This window comes from Osmerus eperlanus, chromosome 16 (genome assembly GCF_963692335.1).
Source record: "Osmerus eperlanus chromosome 16, fOsmEpe2.1, whole genome shotgun sequence".
In the NCBI taxonomy this organism is placed as follows: domain Eukaryota; kingdom Metazoa; phylum Chordata; class Actinopteri; order Osmeriformes; family Osmeridae; genus Osmerus; species Osmerus eperlanus.
The window spans coordinates 11,718,642-11,734,631 of record NC_085033.1 but is presented as its reverse complement, the minus strand read 5'-3'; the positions used below and the strand labels follow the sequence as shown (position 1 = coordinate 11,734,631).

The window sequence follows — 15,990 nt, the reverse complement described above, 5'->3', positions numbered from 1 at the left end:
TTTTATCTGTTACCCGGAGCTTGACATCACAGACCCTGCCCCTACACTCTATTAGAGAGGAAACCTCTCCAGCATGCACCGTTGACGCACTGTGTCGAGTTGTTTACTGTCCGTCCCCCTCTACTGCTATTATCTGGCACTTTGTTGAATGGTGCTATGTCGTTGGGTTCCTCTCTTTTACCATTGGCACACCATTCAACAACTAAGACTCGCAACACATCTGTCTCACACATTAAATAAAAAGGGTGGTTGCAAATTTTAACATTTGGAATTTGAAAAAGAACGATGACCACATCGTTGAGAGACTGAGCTTTGTCGATGCGAATGTGCCATGCTAGTCATACTTTTAGAAGGGGATCCATCTTTCTGCAACATCATTTTAAACAGTATGCACCTGCTCCCAAAAATCCACTCATAGACTAAATGTAATAGGGTCTCCTTTCTACTGTATATTAGAAGTCAGAAACACCAGCCATACATTTCAAGTAAATTTATTCCTAACCATTGAGCAAGTCAAAGAGCAGATGACAAACACAAAATTGCATTTTGGACAGAGAAGAAAAAAAGATGTAGCCTACTGCTATATTTATTGCTACTGCAGTATACAAGTCCAAATGAGTTTGCAAATGAGCAGAATTTGACCAAGCCTGTCTCCCAATAAGACCAAACCTGTCTCCTAATAAGATATCTGTTGGTCAGATTGATCAAACACTATTGCAGCTGGTGTTACACCTCCAAATACACCCATTTTCTTGCCCCCACTCTTTTTGTCAGGCTCAATTTGCAAACAGGCCAACTTGAAGCAACTGGCAGTTAGGGCGAGGGCCCCTAAAGGGGTAAAAAAAAGGTTCCTAACAGTGGGAGGCAAGAATTCCGCAACCAGCCTGAGGATCTGCCTGCAAAACATTCAGCTTTTTTATCAAAGTGCTTTGAGATCCAGCTGCAACTTTGTAAAAAAAAAAAAAAAAAAGTGAATGGCCACTCCTGAGCCTCACCCCCCATAGCAAAGGACCTCTAAGAGATTATCCTTCATTTGAGCTCGACCCCAACCCCAGCCCTATCCCAACCACAATCTCAGGAACCAAAAACAGAATAGGGAAAATGTAAGCTGATAGAATGGACAAATGAAGGGAGTGGAAAAGGGAAAAACCTCACAAGCAACAGCAATTGTTGAAACATTTCAATGGGGTACCACTCTCTTTGGCTATTTGGGGCATGTGTGTCATTGGCAATAAACTAAATAAAATTATTTAAACTTAAATCAGTGTAAAACTGGATTAGAAGTTCCAAATGAACTGTGACATGAGCAGCAGGTGTATTTTGCTGGATAAATTGTTAGTTGTGGTTCAGGGATTTGGACTTCCTTACTAAATCCCTAGCAAAAGTCAAAACGATTGGATGTCTGTTGTTAGTGTGATCATTTGAGGTTAAATAATGTAATTGAAATGTAGACAAATACACACTTTATGACCTTGTGATAATCATATCTGGAATTCTAAACAGCCAGGAGGGAAATTTGGAAAATGCTTGACACAGTGGTCTTTGAAACCACTAGCAAACTAGTTTATTCTTCAAGATATCCAGTAATTTTCCTCGCCTGACAGTTTCCATCTTAATTGAAATACATAGGCAATGACCCACAGACTTCCTCCACAAGTGCAAACATTGGAAAGTTACATCTGAACGCTGTGACCATACATGAATCTCAGATCCTCATCATCCTTAGAAGTCTGCTGCCCCAGTGACAGTGGACATGGAAAACACACAGAGAACTCAATGTGACGTGCAGCCTAAATGAAGCATATAGTGTATGTCGTTAAACAGCTAAATGTTTTTTTTTTAAATCCTCTCTACAGGGCAAATGGGTTATCTCAATAAAGATTTAAGCACAGTATCAAATTGAATGTAACAAAATATTCTTGTCAATTGTCTTATGTCTTCTTTCCAAAACCAGCATTTAACTGAGTATCTTTACTGCACCCCTCTTACTTGTATACTTAATATACCGGTAGATCAAAAAGCATAATGCTGTTGGACCATCTGCTTTTAAATCACACGAGGGTTTGAAAATTCTATGAAAAGATTGAAGGAGGAGGCCTCAGTAATGACCAGACTGGTCTACCAGGCTATTATCCTGCAAAATAGAAAACCAAGAGGGAAAGACCCATAGGGAAAGACCACCAGTTTGACAAACTTTTACAAAAGTCTACCATATGTACTGAAACATGCTGCCCTCTTGTGGTTGTCAATAGACAATTCTTAAATGAGTATAAAATTCTGAAGCCTGTAAATCGGCTGGCAAAAAATCATAAAACGAATGCGACTTGCCAGTATTGTCGTTGTTTTACTAGTTAATTGTGTTAAAGAAAGACATCTCCTCATCACGTGTGACGCAGGTGCAAATGCAAGATCAGCCAAGTCTAATGGTTATTTGAGATGGGACCATCTGATAGTGATAGACTCTTAGTGTAGTAGAGCATGGTTCACCTACATCTTCATGTAAAATATTCTGGATTTGAAATCATTTACATTTACATTTAGTCATTTAGCAGACGCTCTTATCCAGAGCGACTTACAGTAAGTACAGGGACATTCCCCCGAGGCAAGTAGGGTGAAGTGCCTTGCCCAAGGACACAACGTCCTTGGGCAATGTTATTGTACACCCATGACACAATTCTACCCACAGGTCTAAAACCATTTACTAAAACACTTACGTAAAACACATGGTGACCTTGGACCTGTTCACAGACTTACTATAGTACCACTGCCTTTCTACATTCTTTTCCCATGAGTGCAGTGAGTAAACTATGTGAAAACAGACTAAGGGGGTTCGTTGAATGCTCTATAGGGGGATAGCGCGAGACAAATCTGGCAACCCACTAGAGTTTAGAGATTGGTTCTGCAAATCCTCAAACGTAGCTTGATAGACGTTGATTTTGTGTGAAGGATTTGACTATTTTGTTCCGATAGGCATGACAAGTTTTCTCATAACGCTTCAACAGGTTATTCGCAAGGGCTTGCAAAACAGGCAATTGTAACTGCTAAATGGATTTGTAAATAATTGCTTTATGCCTTAAAAAGCGAGCTTCCTAAACTAGCTAGCTTAGTCTAGCTAGCTAGTTAGCTATTTGCTAGGCTAGCTCGGTACGGATGCAGTGAACTGCAGAGTAGTCCTAGGTAGCTAGCTAGCTCACCGGCTAACGTTAGCTAGCGGCCTTAGAAGAGTTTAGCATCAGTCTTCAATTATGTCCAGCAAACGGGAACAGCAAAGTGGCGGTGGGGTAGGCTCTGTACCCAGCACAAGTAGCAGCAGTACTGGAGACTCTGCCAGCGTCAATGGTGGGAACGGCGTAGCAGGCAGCACAAATGGTAACAATTCTGGAAATGTTGTGCCCACACGTACGACAGCAACAGCTGGTGAAGGATTGCCCGTTCCTGCCCTGGCTGTTCAGTCTTCAAGAGGAGGCTTAGCTTCGTTGAGCCGACCCAGTCCATCCTCGTCCGGTGGAAGCAGAAAACGTTCTCTCTACTCAGCACCTTTGTACAACGGTCTTTTAAATTCATACGAGGACAAAAGCAACGATTTTGTGTGGTGAGTTCTTGTAGTATAAGCTAACGACGTTAGACTGTGTGTAATTGAACATTTGTCTAACATTAGCTAGCTGGCTACAGTTAGCTGGCTGGATCTAGCTAGCTATGTACTATTTTAAAGCTTGTTCGCCACTAACCACCTAGCTAGTAGCTTCAATAGTAAAAAGCAACCAGAAAGTTAGCTTGCTAGCTTACATCTATAGTATAGATAATTTAGTTTCAACCAAGTAGCAAACATTCGTTTTTAACATGTCAAGTGTTTATAGGTAACGTTACCCTTTCTCCATCACAGTCACCAAATGTTGTAGGGTTAGTCCATAGAGGCCAGATATTAAACTTGACGTGCTTTGTTTTTGCAGCCCAATTTGCTTTGAAATGATTGAGGAGGCACACATGACAAAATGTGGACACAGTTTCTGGTAAGCTACGCGTGGGCAGCAAAAAATTGTATCATTAGCACATATTAAACAAGCCAATGGCACGTTTGATTGGAACACAATTACCCCACATCTACCCATGTTTGTTGTCACATTTCTCAAACTTGTGTTGCCTCAGCTACAAGTGCATCCGCCAGAGTTTGGAGGACAGCAACAGATGTCCGAAATGTAACTACATAATAGACAACATCGATCAGCTGTATCCAAATTTTCTTGGTAGGTCTGACACCTTACACAGGCAATGTGGTCATGAGAGGCTGTGCAGATAACTATTCCTAAAGTCTGATTGTACGCTGTGAATTAGAGGTTGTGATAGTCTTCTTAATTAGGTAGTCTTGCAAGTGCTTTGCATCTTTGTTCTGCAATTGTATCAACTCTTATTTCGATGCTTTCTTGCAGTCAATGAGCTTATCCTTAAGCAAAAACAGAGGTCAGACGAGAAGAGGTTGAAGATGGACCATCCTGTAAGTGACACAAGTGTGAACATTAGAAAACACACACACTCAAGTGTGTGTGTGTGTGTAGCTGCACGGTTTTCATTGGGTGGGTTATTTTCTTCTTCTGAAGAATGGAACCAGGTGGCAGGTGTTCCAGGACGTTCTAGGCCCGGAACAAGATAACCTGGATCTCGCCAACGTCAACCTGATGTTGGAGCTACTGGTCCAGAAAAAGAAACAGTTGGAAGCGGTATGGATTATTTACAGGCTGTTAAAGCGTGACATATCTCTTAATGCTTCTTAGAATGCTGGTGGTCTGTTTTACGTTCCTTAGCCTGGTGATTATCTCGCAGATGTTGTTTTACATAAAACCTTTTTTTATCTTATCTGGTTGACATGGTATGGCGTTTGTTGTTCATGTAGGAATCCCAAGCAGCACAGCGTCAGATCTTGATGGAGTTCCTGAAAGAAGCCAGGAGGAATAAACGAGAGGTTTATTTGAGTTTTTCCCCTATATTTGCTAGTTCTGATGTAAGCCCGATGTAATGAAGTAATGTTCAATCATATTGTGTCCTGTGATCTTAGCAACTGGAACAGTTGCAGAAGGAACTGAACTTTCTGGAGGAGGATATCAAACGTGTTGAGGTAAAAATGAAACCTTTTAGAATTGGTTCTTTATCTGGAAAATCAAACGCACCGTTTGGGCAACACAGCCTGCTTGTCTCACTAATGGTGTAGCCAAATCAGATGTTCACCCCTGCAAAATAATGGTTTTCATTTCGAAACATTATTCATGTTTGTCCACCTGAATTCATTTCAGAGCTGAACTCAGGCTTGTGTCTGGTGTGTTTTCTAGGAAATGAGTGGGCTGTACTCCCCAGTGATGGACCTGGACAGCACTGTGCCTAATGTGGAGGCTCCACCTCCTGCTCCCAGGTACAACAATGAGGCTTACATTCATGTGCTGCTCTTAAAGCATTTAGAGGCATATTGAACACATGTATACAAATAAAATACAAGTATATATATATTTGGAATATTATTTGGAATATCGGTGTGTGTGTGTGTATAATAATATTCCTGTATGTCAGATCATCAATGTTGAAGACCTACTTCAATCCATGTAATACCCTTAACCCTTTTACCCTTTTAAGCACAACCAAATAGTGTTAAAAACAAAATCTGAATCTAGATATCTGTAAAGAGTGTATATGAATCTCCCTCATATTAGAGCAAATTACATCATCTGTATCAACCTACCCCTGCCTCTTTCTTTTGCAGTAGTATTATTGATTCCACAGAATACAATCAGCCTCCAGGGTTCGGAGGAGCGGTTCAGGTACATTCCTTCTCTTAATGGTCTCAATTCATATCTTGGTGGATGTTTTTTTTTTTTAAAGAGTTAAGGTTTGTCAAGTATTTTGTCAAGTAGTACTCAATTAGATTTAGAAAAGGTTTTTCTTGCCTATTTGTTTTTAATATATAAACAAAAAAACAAATAGGCAATAAAAACCTTTTCTAAATCTAATTGAGTGTTTGTGCCACTCAGGGTAAGAGGCAGACATGGTACAACAGCACTCTGGCGTCCCGGAGGAAAAGGCTGACGGCTCACTTTGAAGACCTGGAGCAGTGCTACTTCTCTAACAGGATGACACGCATCACAGGTACAACTGCACTCTCCCTGTCCACTCTCCCCGGGGATTTATTAAGACAATACCGGAAAGATGGCACACTATAGCAAAGGTGTATCGGTGAATAGTTTGCCATTGATTTAGTTTTTTCTTCTGCAGATGAAGGCAGGAATCTGAATCAGCTGGATGATTTCATGGAGTGTCTGTCCAAGTTCACCCGCTACAATTCAGTACGGCCACTGGCCACTCTGTCCTATGCCAGTGACCTCTACAATGGCTCCAGTATTGTCTCTAGGTATTCAGTTAGTTTGACTGTTATCATCCACATTGTGATGCCTACTTTGACCAGCATAGGGTAGTCTTCTCATATCATCACTGGCTGGTTCTGTTCTGCTGTATGTAGTCTCCCTTGTCAGAGTCATGAAAGAGTTACTGTCAAAGCACCTCTGTCTTCCCCTTCTCTTTGCAGCATTGAGTTTGACCGAGACTGTGATTACTTTGCCATCGCGGGTGTCACCAAAAAGATCAAAGTGTTTGAGTATGGCACAGTGATCCAGGATGCTGTGGACATTCACTATCCCGTCAACGAGATGACCTGCAACTCCAAGATCAGGTCATTTCTATTTTCGACTCGTCTTCTCCAGCTTGCATATAGTGTCTGGTATAGCTTCCTCTTTGTGAACACAAACACTCACACACTATGTATATGAGTATGTCTGAACTGAGAGCTCCCATGCCTGTGTCTGCTGGCCCTAACTGACCTCCCCCTCCTGTGTGTAGCTGTATCAGCTGGAGTAGCTACCATAAGAACCTGCTGGCCAGCAGTGACTATGAGGGCACAGTCATCCTGTGGGACGGCTTCACCGGACAGAGGTCCAAAGTCTACCAGGTAAGATACTGTGGGTAAAAATGACTAAATGTAAATGTGAACTCCTCACTGGCCTTGAATATTTCAATGATTTTACTCATAAAATATCTGTGCTTGATGGATCTTGCCTGGCCTTATGGAACCACTTGGATCATTGTGATGACTCAAATCCCCACCTGGCATTTGACACTGGGGAGACTCAAGCATCGATGTTGAGTTGATTACAAATATTCCTTGTGCTGTAGTACAATCAAGCCCAGTCGCTGGCCCGCACCCAAAATTGTTCCAGTGAATGTGACTGGAATTGAACGTGTGTGATACTCTGTCCTCAGGAGCATGAGAAAAGATGTTGGAGTGTCGACTTCAACTTGATGGACCCCAAACTTTTAGCCTCTGGCTCGGATGACGCTAAAGGTAACAATTAAAGAAGAGGTGTTTTAAAGTACATCGATAACCAATTTGTCTAGCTGGTTGAAAAAGAACGACGTTGCCACGAGCTGGAACAGTGGCGAGTCTGGATTTGGACCTCACTTGTGCTGCTTGATTTTCAGTGAAGCTGTGGTCGACCAACCTCGACAACTCAGTTGCCAGCATCGAGGCCAAGGCCAACGTGTGCTGTGTCAAGTTCAGCCCCACGTCCAGGTACCACTTGGCCTTTGGATGTGCCGGTACGTCCTCCGTTGACCTGCTTCCTCTTACCTAACAGAAGCCACGCGTGCAGGGGCCTTTGCCCTTGCTTCAGAGCGCAGAGCGACGGCAAGAGATTCATGTGTTGTGGGTGTTCCTCCACAGACCACTGCGTCCACTACTACGATCTCCGCAACACTAAGCAGCCCATCATGGTGTTCAAAGGCCACAGGAAGGCCGTGTCCTACGCCAAGTTTGTCAACGGCGAGGAAATAGTCTCCGCGTAAGTTACCGTGGTTACACGACCGTAACGGCGACCTCGTAATGAGTTGTCCGTTTTACGCAGGCGGCCCCCTCCCTTTGTTGATGCTGTACACGTTGCTACGTGGTCGCCCTGACGAGAGGGGAGCCCAGTGTGACTGTGTCTGTGGTCCCCAGCTCCACAGACAGCCAGCTGAAGCTGTGGAACGTCAACAAGCCGCACTGCCTTCGCTCCTTCAAGGGACACATCAACGAGAAGAACTTTGTGGGCCTGGCCTCCAACGGAGACTACGTGGCCTGTGGTGAGTGCGAGGAGCGGGCCGGGGGTCCTCTCCGACTCTAATCTGTCAATCTGTGTGTGTGTGTTTGCTTACCTGTCTGTTTGTCCATCCTTCTGTTTCAAATGCTGAACGCGCTTGTTGCCTCTGCTGATGATATCCTGTCTCCCCCCGCCCCCCTCGCAGGCAGTGAGAACAACTCTCTTTACCTGTACTATAAGGGCCTATCCAAGACCCTGCTGACGTTCAAGTTTGACACTGTTAAGAGCGTTCTGGACAAGGACAAGAAGGAGGACGACACCAACGAGTTTGTCAGTGCCGTGTGCTGGAGGGCTCTGCCTGACGGGGTGAGGCTCACAGCAGGCCAGGCCAGGGCTGCGCTTCCCGATAACGATAGATCGTAGCAACGATCGAGCGAAATAACAAAACCATCGATATTTCTTGCATTTTCCAAACATGCTCGTAAAGGAGTAGGATAATCTATGCGCTTTCAAGAGCTACGCATTTTCAAGAGACACTTTAGCTACTGTGTCTTTGGGAACGGCCCGTAAAACTACGATTCGTCGTACGATGGATTCTACGATCAACTTAGGCTTACGACGCTTTTGGGAAACGCAGCCCTGGCTGACACTTCTCCTGGGTAGAGCAGGAGAGGGCTTGCAGCTATGTTTTGTATTTTCTTTAGGATATTTATTGTATATGATTTTTTGTGTGTGTGTCTCATGTTTTCTTGACCATCTTATCCTTCAGGAGTCGAACGTACTGATTGCTGCGAACAGCCAAGGGACAATCAAGGTTTGTGTGGCTTTCTTGTGTTGTCTTTTTCCTCAGTAAGTGTGTTCTGCCTCACGCAGGATGTGTGTGGGGGTGGTTCTGTGGGTTTAGTGTATGTGTGAGTCCATTTGCGTTCATGTGTGCACTTTTGAAAGTTTGCAACAGAATTCAGCCTTGGGGAAAAAAGAATGGAGGCTGTATTCCTCTCTGATCAAGTGCCTTTTATGCCCATTTAGGTGCTTGAGCTTGTTTGATGTTCCGGCCGAAATCTTCTTCAAAGCCTGGTAGACATTTTGAGACGCTCCTTTTTGTGATTCATGGAGAATCCATTTCTAGGTGCTTCAAGGCTGGGCTTTGAGTAGAGCCATGGTCAGGACCTGAGGAACTGGTGGAGCTCATATATCCAGCCCAACTCTGAACTCCTTTGATTTTAAGGGGCGATATTCTTTGTGAAAAGACTGAACATCCAACGACTCTAGGACTGTGGGTGATGTACGTGTGTTTCAGAGCAACACTTGAGTAAGAATACCCTTTCTGCACAAACTAGTGGAGGAGTTTGTCTTTTCAAAGCCGCTTTTTTGAATAAAGACACAGTATATTGACTATTAGAACATCTCTTAATGTTTCGATGAGGTTACGTAAACCATGTCTTGTTCTTTTTAAAATAAAAGTGCTACACACTGTCAGAGGTACATCCAGAGAGAAGCTACCTTGCATTTTTATGAAAAGGCCAAAGCACAATACATACAAATCGAATGCAAAACAACTTTGTATGAATGCTGTTTGAGCCCGTCATGTGTATCTGTCGTGTTATTATTGGTGTTTGTTTTTGGCCACTCTCTCCTTTGTTCTGGGTGTTTGAGGACTGGCAACCACTTTTTAACAGTTCTAACTTTTAATCCACTAATCAGATTTGCGACCGTATGGTTAAACATCAAGAATCTAATAAAGATTTATTAGAGGAACTTTCCGGAAGCTACGTGCTGCCCCACACTTGGTAACATTTCCCAACCCCTTCTCCATCTCTGTTCTGTAACGTCACATAATTTCTACTAGACAGTATGAATCATGTCTCCAAAATAGGCCTTTTTTAGAAGGTCAAGTTGCAGGTTGCAACACTCAAACACAGTGGATTTGCCAGACAGTCGAGACATACCTATTTTATGATACATGAACAAGAGAGATGTTTTGTATTTGTATACCTGAATAAATTATTTGCAAAGCAATTATCTTTTGACTTTTATCGAGTTGCCTGACACAATATTTATGTCAGGCAATTATTATACATATTTTTGTATCTGCTCCAGATTCACTGGCATTCTAAGCTCACCACTAGGAAGTGTCCATGTTATACACACAGTGAACACTTGGTGTCCTCTGTGTGCCTCTAAAAAACACATTCTTTCCTCTGCCAGGGATATAATTATCCTGGTCCAGAGCTTAGAAACCTAGCTACAGATTATGATGCTTGGCTAGGTTTTCTGCTGGTATTATGGCTTGCAACCTGTACACGGCCAGTCCATTCTGTCATTATTTTGTGCTACGGCTGTAAACCCAATGCCCCTTCAGTAATAGCTTGCCAATGCCAGACACTCTCCCTCTGACACCATGGTAACAGCCTCAGACCTGGTTTCTGAAGTAGTTCCATAAGACCCACACTTTGGTGAGGACCTGGTTTCTTAAGTAGTTCTACAAGAGACCAAATATATTGGTGTAGACCAGGTTTTACGAGTAGCCATAAAGACATAAACACACAAAACATTTGGCGTCTGGAGTAGCTCTACATTTGGAGCCTTTGTTACAGCACCTTTGGCCATTTTTAAACCACGTTCTCAATACAGCACCACTAACTGCATCTTCAGAACCAAGGTAGCTGTTGATTTCTTTATCTAAGCAGTTCTTCTCCCTATTTTTTTCAAGTGCTTCAGTTTAATCTTGGCGCCAAGGCTTTAACCCTAACATGACCAGTTGTTAGATATAAAATAGTAATTCATATCACACAATGACATGGTTGGGTCTCTGCGTCATATGAGGCCACTGCAAATAAAGCTCCATATCCATTGTCTGGGCACGCATTCATACTCCCTGTACAAAGCTAAGGAAAGAGGTTGCTATGTTGAAGTTGTGAATGTCATGTGTTTGTGTTTTATCATTTGTGCCAAGTCTGGTTGCCTCCATGTCGGCATGCTGTCTTCCTTCATGGATGGAGTGATGCCTGTGATGAAGTCCAAGTTTCTAACTACATGATAAGATGGCAACTGGCTGGGTCAGGGAAAATTATTTTATAATAAAAATAATATTATATTTTTTGTCTGATATGGAAACAACCCTCCTGGCTTGCCATAGGTTTGATTGTTCAGATGCGTTGTGTTCCTTAGTGTTATCTGTGTGAAGGTTAGCGATGTGAATCACTCCGCAATTTGGATTTGTGTTTTTGTCTTTTGTAATTTCTTGCTGAGCGCATCTGCCTTCAGCTCAAATAAACAAACAAACTCCCTTGCATTCCAATCAGTCTCACTGTCAGTGTATGTGTGTTCTAATCACATTATTCATTTGCCAATTACCGTTCAGCAAAAGACAAATTTCCACAGCCATTTATGAAACCATTATGCATGTGGAGTGCTAAACACATTTCTCGAGCAAGACAATGAAGCAGTCATCATCACAGTTATTAGACTGTAAACCTTCAGACTCATTCCAAGGAGTTTAATTGGCTCCACGTTCATTTTTCTTTACCTAACCTTGAGGACAATGGACAGGAAGGCTCCTCAATCAGCCCACATTCAATCAGCCTGTCATTCTGTCCCCACTGTCATTTTCACCCCAATCTCCCAGCCCTCTCTCCCTTGAAGAACCAGAGGTGCTTTTACAATAATTTCCTCCGGCGGCCCTTCTCATTGTGTCACACTGACTCACGGACCTAGCCTTAACGGAAAATACCGTCATTGTCCTCTCTGAAAACCCTTTGTGTTCTGCTCCTGGATGCAGAAATGACTACCACCTTCTCTCTCTGCAGTCTCCTCCAGATTGCCCTCACACACTACCTACCTATTAGTGTGTACCCAGTCCCCTTGTATAGATGCTCGACAGGCCAATCAAAACAGCTGCAGCTGTGCTTCCTGTCAAGGGCATGTATTTTCAATTTGCCCTCAGAGATGGGCTACAATGTGTTTGTGTTGTGTCTTGAGGTTGAGACCCAATGCTCTTGTTTGGTGAAGTTGAACAACTTTAAGCATTGTGTGGTGATATGTGATTCGGGCGAAGCATGGTTGCGAGCGTCGAGTGTTCATGACCTTTCTCAACCTCGCAAGCCTCCTCTTTACTTTTCACAGAGACAGCGGTATCTGAAGGAGGAAGGACAACAAAGCCCTCGTGAGGATTCTCGTTTGCTTGTCACTGTTGTCAGTAATACTAATCGTATGATAATGCACAGATAACATCATCCTACCGGATCAGAATAATGCATTCAGAAACTGCTTTTCTACTGTTGTCATCATCCCAGGATCAGGTGCCCGTGTTTGCTGCGAGCACAATAAGAATATGAGGGAAGGATGTGCTGACTGAGAGATTTCAAACCACAAATCAAATCAAATTTATTTGTATAGCCCTTTTTACACGCAAGCATGTCACAGAGGGCTTCACATATGCCCATAGAACTGCCCCTCAACCAACCTAAACCCTCAAGGAAGACAAGGAAAAACTCCCAAAAAACTCTCAACAGGAGAAAAAAATGGAAGAAACCTTGGGAGGAGCAATTCAGAGAGGGATCCCCTCCTCCAGAGACGGTTGGTGAGAGAGAGGAGCAGAACACAGGCTAAACATAGTCATACAGTGTCGATGGGTTTTTAAAACACCAAAATCCATTGTTCAACTTTATAGATGTAGGACAGGACCGGGAGACTCGCGACCAGGTCCAGCCTTGGCTGACCGACGACCAGGCAGGTGCTGACAACTCAAACCCCCCACACCACAAGGGATGTGTGTGGGGGGGGACAGAGAGAGGAGAGCAGGGATTAGAGAATGCCAGGAGCAGCTAACAGTTACAGTCATAATAGAATGAGATCCCCACCGGTCAAGTGTGGACTGGTGCAGCAATTTAACAGAGCAAAAAAGGGGAATTTGATGCAACCCCACACACCAAGACAGCGACAGCCCCCCTCATTTGGAACATGAAATCTGTTCCAGGGGAAGAGAACTCTAAAATAAGTTATACTTATAGAATAAGGATGGAAACGTCCCCCGTTGCCTCCAACTAGTAACATACTTACCTTTAACAGTCGTAGAATTGACTAAACAATAACGTTTTTAACCTAATTTTAAATGTCGAAACAGTATCAGACTCCTTAATTGAGACGGGTAATTTGTTCCAGAGAAGAGGTGCTCTATATGAGAACGCCCTACCTCCAGCTGTTTTTTTCTTAATTTTGGGAACCACCAGATAGCCGGCATCTTGAGATCTAAGTGTCCTTGCGGGGCAATAGGGTGCAAGGAGACCGGAGAGGTACAGTGGTGCCAATCCATGCAGAGATTTGTAGGTTAGTAGTAGAACTTTGAAGTCAGCTCTGGCTTGGATAGGGAGCCAGTGTAGAGAGACAAGAGTAGATGTTATGTGATCAAACTTTCTTGTTCGGGTCAATAGTCTAGCAGCAGCATTTTGCACCCGCTGTACATTTTTTAATTTTAAATTTGTAAATCACATATTCATCAAACCGCGGTCGGTCGGCAGCATACTGACAAGGGCTGAAGGACGTTATATTTGTTGTGTCATAACGTTCCTCTACACCCAGATACATTTACGCGTCGTGCCACATAATAAAATAGGAATGACGTTCGCCAAAATAAGTGGGGTGGCAGAGCCCAATACAGCGAGTAAACTTATCTTCAGCTTGAAGCTGAGTATTGGAAGCTCTCTGAAGGGTTCAGTCAACCCCACCCTCTCAGCAACTCTTCTTATGTTCCCTCCCGGTTCTATGCCAGCTTGAGGGAAACACATGCTGATGATAGTGCAGAGGCAGAGAGAGAGAGGCGCAGAGAGAGGGAGAGGTACAGAGAGAGAGAGGCACAGAGAGAGGGAGAGGCAGAGAGAGAGAGGCACAGAGAGAGGGAGAGGCCGAGAGAGAGGCACAGAGAGAGGGAGAGGCACAGAGAGAGAGAGGCACAGAGAGAGGGAGAGGCAGAGAGAGAGGCACAGAGAGAGGGAAAGGCACAGAGAGAGAGAGGCACAGTGAGAGGCAGAGAGCTAATGAGAGGCAGAGACAGTTAGCAGGGTTCCTCTGGATTTTCATTTCGATAATTGACTAGTCATTTGGATCCTCAATTAATAATTACATACTTCAGGCCAAGTGTTAATGGCAAGCTCCAAAAGCAATTTGCCAAAAAACAAATGCTGCTTTGTGGTTACCTTCTGTACAATCACCCCAGAAAGTTTATGGAACACTGAAGGGCAACAGTCATACACACGGTATGTCTGTCCTGTCACACTAGGATGTGAGATGTCAGTAGAAGTCCGCCACAACTTGTCAGTAGTTGGTGACACAGTACACAGTGCTGCGAGTCTCGCGACTGTGTTGATGTTGAACAGTCAGTTGTGAGGAGGAAAGAGGAAGCCTTAATGAGCCATGTCTTTTCACCATCATTCCCTCTGTCACGGGGATAAGATCCAGTAAGCGCTGGATCTGGCCGCGTTTCTAGGGTGTGTGGTCTCGTTTCTGCCTGGGATCATGGTGGTTTGTGTTTAACTCTGGCTGTGGTGTCAGAACGGGTGTGTGTTAATGTGTGTGTGTGTGTGTGTATGCCAGTAAGCCAGCACACCCAGCTGCCGGGCATGGTCTCGTCAGCTGGCGGTAGAACTGCCTCTGTTTATGCATCCTGCTCTCCCAACAGCTCTCCCAGCCAAACAAGGAATTGGATTTGATGGAATTTTTTTGTTGTTGAAATGTGCTGTCTTGGGTGCCCTGTGTTCTACTTCCCAGGGCTGCTATGTGCTTAGCACAGACCTTATCTGATGAGACAGGAAACTGAGACTGATGGGATTTGAACCTTAGGGGTTCCAGCTCCAGCGGTCCAGCACTAAACTGTGTTAGCATGCTAAACTCAAGCCTAGGCACCCCAAGGATGTGTGTGCGAGAAAGAGCCTGTCATGAAGTCTGCCTGTTTGAGCGTCATTAACCAAGGTCACACTGGGGTTTTTTTCCCCTGTGCTGTCCTCTCCCAGGTCACGGAAGCAGCATAATGAGTCCCTATTACCATCTCTGGCTGCACTGTCAGGAGACACGCTCTTCCAGCCCAGCATGGGGCGATCAAACCTGGGTGTGTGTGTTGGTGTGTGAGAGAGATTTGGTGAGAGTTTAATTGAGTTTTCCCCCCTCATCTGAGAGTTCCCCCCCAGGAGGTTTGCGCAGTCCTCTGACGTGTGGTTGATAAACCGGAGACGTGGCGTGCGGCTGCCGGCTTCCTGCGCACGCCTGCTGTACATCCCAGGCCTCCGTTGATAAATCCTGTTTTTACCAACTCAGAAGTGCTCCGTGTGGGTGGGTGTGTGCATGTGTGTCGGTGCTGTGCTCTCCATGAGATGTTGTATGTCGTTTGGCAGACGTGTGAGTAAGCCACCTTTTTCTCTGGTTTCTTTCTGCATTTTTAGCACAAGCACTAGAGGCTGGGAATCTTAGATAAGACTTTCAGCGCATGTGTACTTTCAGATTACACGTGTTTTGAGGGCGGGGCGTGTGATCACTGACAAGTTGTGTCCTGTTGGTGGGGATGATTCAAGAATGGCTAAAGCACCGAGAGTGTGTTATCAACAGGCAGCAGGATGGGCACTTGCATATTGCATAATTGGTTTCCCATTTCACTAAAACCAGTCATTTTATATTCATATGCAGGGCAGGTAGAAGATTAAACTGCATCCTGTATCCCCTATTTAGACTCCTAAGCCCATCTTTGACTTAACCGTATAACCTGAAGGAATCTGCAGAATTTTTGCTACTTTATTCGATTGCCGCCACGGGCTATGAACATTAATGGAATAGCAGTCAGAGAGACAGCAGAACCACAGGATTCAGCCTAATCCAGAAAGAAAGAGAAAGC

The 15,990-nt window shown here is 44.1% G+C and overlaps 1 protein-coding gene across 1 annotated transcript; it reads left to right on the top strand.

Moving 5' to 3' along the window:
* Positions 1 to 2,876: 2,876 nt before the first annotated feature.
* On the top strand, positions 2,877 to 9,596 carry cop1 (COP1 E3 ubiquitin ligase). The gene is made up of 20 exons (XM_062481000.1): positions 2,877 to 3,592; positions 3,951 to 4,010; positions 4,147 to 4,244; positions 4,428 to 4,492; positions 4,596 to 4,715; positions 4,889 to 4,957; positions 5,051 to 5,110; positions 5,322 to 5,401; positions 5,747 to 5,804; positions 6,015 to 6,129; positions 6,256 to 6,391; positions 6,566 to 6,709; positions 6,877 to 6,985; positions 7,297 to 7,378; positions 7,516 to 7,632; positions 7,757 to 7,874; positions 8,030 to 8,154; positions 8,317 to 8,477; positions 8,881 to 8,925; positions 9,141 to 9,596. Exons 1-20 carry the CDS (start codon positions 3,246 to 3,248, stop codon positions 9,156 to 9,158), a joined length of 2,127 nt encoding a protein of 708 aa, XP_062336984.1. The 5' UTR covers positions 2,877 to 3,245; the 3' UTR covers positions 9,159 to 9,596.
* The last annotated feature ends 6,394 nt before the right edge of the window (positions 9,597 to 15,990 follow it).

Bases quoted from the DNA above. Each gene is read 5' to 3' on its own strand.
- cop1 (XM_062481000.1), top strand. From the start codon at position 3,246: ATGTCCAGCAAACGGGAACAGCAAAGTGGCGGTGGGGTAGGCTCTGTA. The intron at 4,493-4,595 runs GTAAGTGACACA...CTTCTTCTGAAG, and splicing joins GGTTGAAGATGGACCATCCT to AATGGAACCAGGTGGCAGGT. The intron at 6,986-7,296 runs GTAAGATACTGT...CTCTGTCCTCAG, and splicing joins AGAGGTCCAAAGTCTACCAG to GAGCATGAGAAAAGATGTTG.